The sequence below is a fragment of the Morone saxatilis genome, unplaced genomic scaffold (assembly GCF_004916995.1).
Source record: "Morone saxatilis isolate NCDOM2014 unplaced genomic scaffold, NCSU_SB_2.0 Contig8, whole genome shotgun sequence".
Lineage (NCBI taxonomy): Eukaryota > Metazoa > Chordata > Actinopteri > Moronidae > Morone > Morone saxatilis.
Genome location: NW_023340257.1, coordinates 16,096,485 through 16,103,599, shown reverse-complemented (window position 1 = coordinate 16,103,599; position 7,115 = coordinate 16,096,485). Strand labels below are relative to the sequence as shown.

The following is a 7,115-nucleotide window of genomic DNA, read 5'->3' as shown; positions in this document are numbered from 1 at the left end:
ACATCATTTAAACAACATGTAAAATTAACATAATATAGTTTGCGTTATGTTCACAGAACCTTATCCCTGAATGCATTTTCCCACTACATTTCCCCCCTTGAGTGACTCTTGTCACTCACAAAAAATGCATTCTTTTACGAGTTTGTTTCCAGATTACAGAATACTACCTCTTCAAATTTTTCCCAAAAAGTCCTGCTGAACAATCCACATACAATATGATGATATCATAGTACATGATAATTACATGAATTGGTTACATAACTGCATTCAAGTCTTCTCCTCCTTGTTACTTCCCGAGAGACATAAGGTGACTATGGCAGAATATACTTTTTCCCTACAACCTAGGTATCAAGCAAGCAAATAACATACAACAATGATAACAAGATTGTAATTAAAGCATTGTTATTTCATTTGAGTATTTTTTAACCATAGTGTCGTCTTTTCTGCCTCATGTATCTACATACAGTAAAAGAGGCCCCCGGAAGAGGTTACTAGCACTTTGATGCAAGGGGGTTTCGATCTGATCCTCAGTTGCGTTTGTCAATCAGGGTGTCTGAATGTACCATAAATTTTGCATACCAAAGTACAATTTTCCCTTATTCAGGACTGAACTTTCAATTTCAAACATTATTTCCCCTTTTGTACCTGTCTCAATGATACCTTCTCATTTTACGTCAATACTTAAAATTAATTATATAAATGCCATTGTGCCTAAACATAGAAAAAAACCCTGTGTTACATTTTTTAGATAGATTTCCCTTCTTATGCAGGTTGACTACATGTTCTAAGTACACTTTATGTGAGCTATTAAGTCAGATTGAATTTTTTTGTACAGGCTTTACGTTGCTTCAAAGAGCCATCTGATGTCATTTTCTACGCAGATTTAACATGATTCTATTAGTTTTTAGTTTTTTTGTGTTTTGTACCACTTTCAATACTTCCCCCTTTGCGACATGGTAACCACCATGCGCAACAACAAACAACTGTGGTATCAAAGATGCAGATGCCACCAACCACCCTGCGGCAGAACGAAAACCGTCCAATGGAGTCTTAACAACTCCCCTGTCAAACTAAAGTTGTTTCTCCTCTGCAGAGGCCAGTCGACTGTACTCAGCCAGAGCATGCAATGAAATGGTGGGATTCATCCCTTAACCGTTACGCTGCATGCCTAAAGGCCCTAGCTGTGCTGTGCTAAAGGGGAGCATACATGCGGTTGCAACAGCAATGTTTTCAACATGTTCCTGGTGTGGTGCAACGACAGCGTTAAATTTCAACAACATTGGAAGTGCGCTCCTAGCAATGGTTTGGCTAAAAGATCTTCAAGCTTTAGATACGCCTCCGAAACTGCACAACAATCATGTGGAGTACATCATACATGGGAGCTTTGAATGCCCCATAGTATGGTGAGTAGTTCGGGGGCTTAGAGGATGATATCATACCGAGTATGTTATTAACACAAGTTTGGTGTATGAGAAGCACATGAAGTGCATCATTTGTGTAAAAAAAACCTCAGATTGGTCCATAGCGCCATCCTTATCTGTGTCGAAGTGCAGGAGCAGTTGGATAAATCACCTTAAGTTGAGCAAATTGCCTGCCCTTGCGTTCCACTGCAAATGTGTACTTTTGTTTAGCACTGTGGGTTTTTGATTAAGTTTGCAAAGTGCCTTCTGATTACACTCTGTGTTAATTTAGACAAAAGCTGTTGCAATCAATTCGATCGAAACAGTATAGTATATATATAGGTCAATCACAACAATTTTCCAAAAACACCAAAAAAAAAAATTTAAAAAAAATAAAAATCAGCCAGCACACACAGTGGTCACCACAGCAACAATATTTACAGCTCCAGTAGCATAGGATGTTACTATTGTCCTTTATGATGTTTGCTCAAGTTATTTAGGACATGCATACACAACTGTGCTAATACAGCTCTTGTATGTGCTTCTCCTGTTGAGCTTCAGGGGTTAATTTATTTCACTATCTACCTCAGCGCCTAGGATTTGCTGAAGGTAAAACGATGTTTGTTAAGCCTTTTATTTTTTGTTTCTTCTACTTTAAACTACTTTTATTAACCGGCCTAGCCCTACTGTCAAACAGACCATAAGGATGTTCCTATTGTAGCGGAATCTTGGCTAGCATTCACTACCGGGCCTGCCCTGCCTATTTATATATTAATAGAACAGCGGTTTCTCAGCAAGATGCTATTATTTTTATTTTTTTTATTACTTCAGCCTAGATCAATGAGTACACACAGTGACTTTCCTAGGACTTCTTCACACTACCTATTTATATACTGAGTATTTGGCTTCAGTTCGGACTTTCACTCACTCTCTCACACAATCACTCCTCATGCATACATGAGACACGCTTTGTGATAACAGCAGTTCACTTCAGCAGTTATGCAATTTAACCAAACAAGTCATCACTCAGCAAAAAAGCAGACTTTCAGCTTTTTATAATTCAGTATGATATTCATTTAGTGTAATGTAATAGCATATTGGAGTCAATAAACAAGAGTCACAGAGTCCTTATTTTTCTTATGTTTGTAGGATGAAGCGGGAGTCACAGACTCTCTCCCCACAGATAGAAACACAATATGCAGAAAATTTAGAAAAGGTTTTTCTGCTTAAAAAAACATTGCTGCACATTTGAAGTTTGCAAAATAGCACCTGGATGTTCCACAACCAGATGATACCAAATTTGAGTTGTTAGGAACGAACACACAACACTATGTGTGGAGAAAAAAAGGCACAGCACACCAACATAAAAAAATCTCATCCCAACTGTGAAGTATGGTGGAGGGGGCATAATTTGCTGCCTCAGGGCCCCAGATTGCTATCATCGACGGAATGTATTCCCTAGTTTATTACAGGTCTGATCTGCAACTAGAGGAACTAGAGGGTCAACCAGTTATTAAATCCAAGGGTTCACATCAATAAAACCATGAAAACATATAATTGTTTGTGTGGTATTAGTTTAAGCAGACTGTGTTTGTCTATTGTTGTGACTTAGATGAAGATCAGAACACATTGTATGACCAATTTATGCAGAAATCCAGGTAATTTTTCTTGCAACTGTATATGATATTGCATTTAAGCAAACAATTAAGGCATTTGTGCAATGATACTAATGTTATAGTGTCTGTAATTACAGATGTGATCCTTAACCTCAAGTGTTTCTTTATAGGATTTGGAGTGACGGCCCCATCCACTCTGACAGGGAAGGTCCTGCTTGTTTTCTATGGGTTGCTCGGCTGCTCGTCTACAATATTGTTTTTCAATCTCTTCCTGGAGAGAGTCATAACATTACTGAGCTTCCTAATATTCTGGTGCCACAGAAGGAGAACTGGACACAGCGGACTGGAGGACAGTGACGGTAACCGAAATGAAGAATGGAAACCATCTGTGTACCAAGTCACACTCATCCTTTTTGTTGCTGTGCTGCTGGTTGCATGTGGGGCAGCCTCTCTGTATTCAGCCATGGAGGGCTGGACTTACTTGGAGTCGCTTTACTTCTGCTTTGTGGCGTTCAGCACAGTGGGCTTTGGAGACTTTGTCAGTGGCCAGAGAGAGCACCATGAGGACACCCGGGCGTACCAGGTTGGGAACTGTCTTCTGATGCTCTTGGGAGTGTGCTGCACTTACTCCCTTTTTAACGCCATCTCTGTGATCATCAAACAGGGACTGAACTGGATGCTGAGGACACTGGCCTGGATGTATAGTGGCGACTGTAACTACAGGCTGCAACTCAGACCGCTGTTCAAACTCTGTTTTTCTGACTCCGAGCCACCTATATGTCATTGTGAAGATAACACTCCGCATAGACAGCAGGTGCAAGCAGTTTCCAGTTCAGGCCACAGCATGGTGTGGCGCTCATGTGTTCCCAGTGCTATTGGTAAATGCCTTTGTGATAAATCTAAAGTGGAAACAGTGTGCAACAGGAACATAGACAGATGAATATCTGCAAAACAGAAACAAGACAGTTTATATGAAAAGGCTGTAATCTATGGGGACCACTGTCTACTTGGCTAAAGTAAACTATCTCTCAATATATTGTCAACAAAGAGTAATCTGTAGCTTTATAGTAATCAAAAGGTAAAAATTAATTAATAATGTTGTTTATTTCAGATAGCTCAGCTGCTAGATGTGATATAGTTTGCTTTGTGTTTGCTTCAGCAACAATAAACTGTGTAAGATTGAATTATTTCAAGCACGTTTGGTGCTGAGTGGACATTTATCATGATTATTAATGTCAACCTTAACCGTTATCATGAAGGAGGCAGCCAATAAAAACACAGGTCACAGAGACAACCGTTACCTGGGTGGCCATGCAAGTAATGTGGTGTAGTGTAAAGTTTATTTTTATTTTGTATATTTAAGGTTCAATAAAACACAATCATCAACAACTCTGCCATGTTTCACTTCGTGTAAGAGACTATGACATCAGCTACTGTCCGACATGCTTGTGTGTGCGGTCATTTATCTACAAGATTAAAATATTAGAAATCACACAAGGGGATGCGGTTTGGGGGGAGGACACTGCTACAGACGCTGAGACATGTTTTTCAAGAAATCCACTGCGCAGCAGTATATGATTGTAATATTAATGTGTGTAATGATTGGCCTGCATCACCATGGGTTATATTGGCAACAGATGATAAAGACACCCAGACTGCGTGGGTGATTCTAAGAGGCGCTGTCTGTCCATTCTCAGGCGCCTTAACCTATAAAGGAAAAAAATAAAAAGCTAGAAGTATGTCTACTCCAGTGGAAAATCGATTAATGTGTCTCCCAACCGAGCCAAATACTATGACTCAAAACTGTGTTTGCTTTATGAGACGTCACGTCACGTTGAATATTTGTCGTGTGTCTTAATTTCTTTGTTTATTTACGCAAGGACCCGACACCAGACATCTTAAAAGTATGTCTATCGTTTGATCAAGCGGCACTTACTTACTAATTAAAAAAAGGAACAAAAAATTGCATCAGCTTCATGATGCTTCCGTCCATCGGAAATAATAAGAAAAACAAAACATTTTAGGTAATCACTGCAGGCTTGGGGTTTTCCTTTCAATATCATGTCTATGTTCTATCTAGATGGAGGTGTAAACAAAAAGTTGGCTATTTAAATTAAATGATTTGTTGTGTGTCGGGAGATTCGCTGTTAATTGACACACGTGGTCGTTTTCGCTGTTACGCTGGATGTTGTGTCACTGTAGGTAGGCAATACTAGTGCAATGTCTCCCTCTGCTGGTGTGCTGTGGAAATAGCATTGAAAAAGTTTCTGGTTGGTAAATATGCTTCCATCAGTAGAGGCTCCTTTTTCCATTAGCTAGAGTATTAAGATCTTCTACAGGCCTTTAAGCCTCATGAACTATGAAATTAAACACAAGATAAGATAGACTTTATTGGTCCCACACTGGGGAAATTCACTTGTTACTGCAGCTCCAGGTAGAACACAGCAGATAAAAAAGAAATACACATTAAATAACAAAATAAAATAGATATCAAAAAATGAATTAGTGTTGTATGTACACTATACAGAATTGTTTATACACATGTGAATTAAAGTTAAAATAAAATATTGCACAGGTTACAGAAGGAGGTAGTTGCACATTGTAGAAATAAATAATTGCACCGGACAAACAAAAATATATTATACTGCAATGATTTAATTGGACTATGAATATACAGTATAGGTCTAAAGACTAAAGTGCATGATGGGACATGGGTTACAGTCACCAGCAGGCTAAAAGTTTAACTTTGTTCCCTCTCTTCTGTCAAGTTCATAACTTGTTATGGTACCATACTCCAGTAGTTCCTCTTGTTTCTATTGTTTTCCCCTCTCTGGTGTTCCTGTCTGTCTCACCGTGTTTGCGTGGGACTTTTCCCACTCTCCCTGATTGCCTGAGGACCTGTCTGCTCAAACCTGCCAATTATGAGTCATGCAGTAAATCACCCCTGGTTCACCCTCTCTCCCCAAGATCTTGTGAAATTGATAAAAACACATTTTACCTGGCATTGACGTACTTAACTTGTTTTTCCTGAGTTTCCACTGCCTCCACCCCTGCTCCTGTCTGCCAGCTGGAGCCTCACCTCACCATCCCATCAGGCCCAACTAGTTTTACAATAAAGCCTTGTTTTGTGTGTAATCACCTGAAAATAAAAATGGCCATGTTGAGTGAGTTGAATGAGCTGTTGTGTTTATATCTACAGATATATCTTATTTATCTTAAATGCTGCGGGTTGCCTTAAATGGAGTCTGCTATGTTGAACCGTTTCTACAGCAGCACAATAGGGGCCAAACAAACACTGATTCTAGATGGGGTTTTTGTTTTTTTTGGCTCATTTCCAACCACCATAGCATCTTCACTGTACTTGGAAGGGAAGAGTGAAGTGACATAGTTGTGATCTACAATTACACAACCAGATGCTACTAAATCCTTCAATACTGGATCTTTAAATCTACTACTGTTCTGATTCATGAACATGAACGATGACTGAGGCTCATGGGTATTGTATTAAGAGTATGCACCAGACGTTAATTCTCAGGAACACAGTTAAAGAGTTTTTTTAAGCTGTAAACTGAATTATATAACTTTAATATACTTTGATGAAACACATCGATGCTGGTGTTTAAATTGACATTATTGCCAAATGTATGCTCAACAAGGGGCTCTACTTTTCTAAATCACCCTGTGCCTTTTAAGTCCAATGAGATAGAGTCGACTGTTTGGGGAGACTCAATGTCACATTTATATGAAAAAAAAAAGACAGTGTTAGCATCCTCTAGTCAGAGGAGGGCAGCATCGGCTTTGAATGGGAGTCTTTGAAACTGCTGCACTTATTATTTTTAAGGCTACGTCCACACTACCATATTTTAATGTTTGTATATTAAGGGAGGGGCATCATCGACAGGGGTTTTTGCAATTATTTGGCTAAACTTCTACTTAATGTTTTTCTTTTGTGGCGCAGAGGTTTCGAACTGAATCAGAATAATTAATAATTGACACTACTTTATTATCTTAATATAACGACTTTATTCTCGTAATATTACAACTTTATTCTCGTAATGTTACGAATTTATTCTCACAATATTATGACTTTATTCTCTTA

At 38.8% G+C, this 7,115-nt stretch overlaps 1 protein-coding gene across 1 annotated transcript in view; it reads left to right on the top strand.

Moving 5' to 3' along the window:
• Positions 1–4,338, top strand: part of si:ch211-261a10.5 (potassium channel subfamily K member 13) — a 7,006-nt gene extending 2,668 nt beyond the window's left edge. The window contains exon 2 of the mRNA XM_035680462.1: positions 3,187–4,338. Within this exon, the coding sequence (XP_035536355.1) occupies positions 3,187–3,956 (770 nt within the window). The 3' untranslated portion in view covers positions 3,957–4,338. The remainder of the gene's footprint in view (positions 1–3,186) is intronic.
• The last annotated feature ends 2,777 nt before the right edge of the window (positions 4,339–7,115 follow it).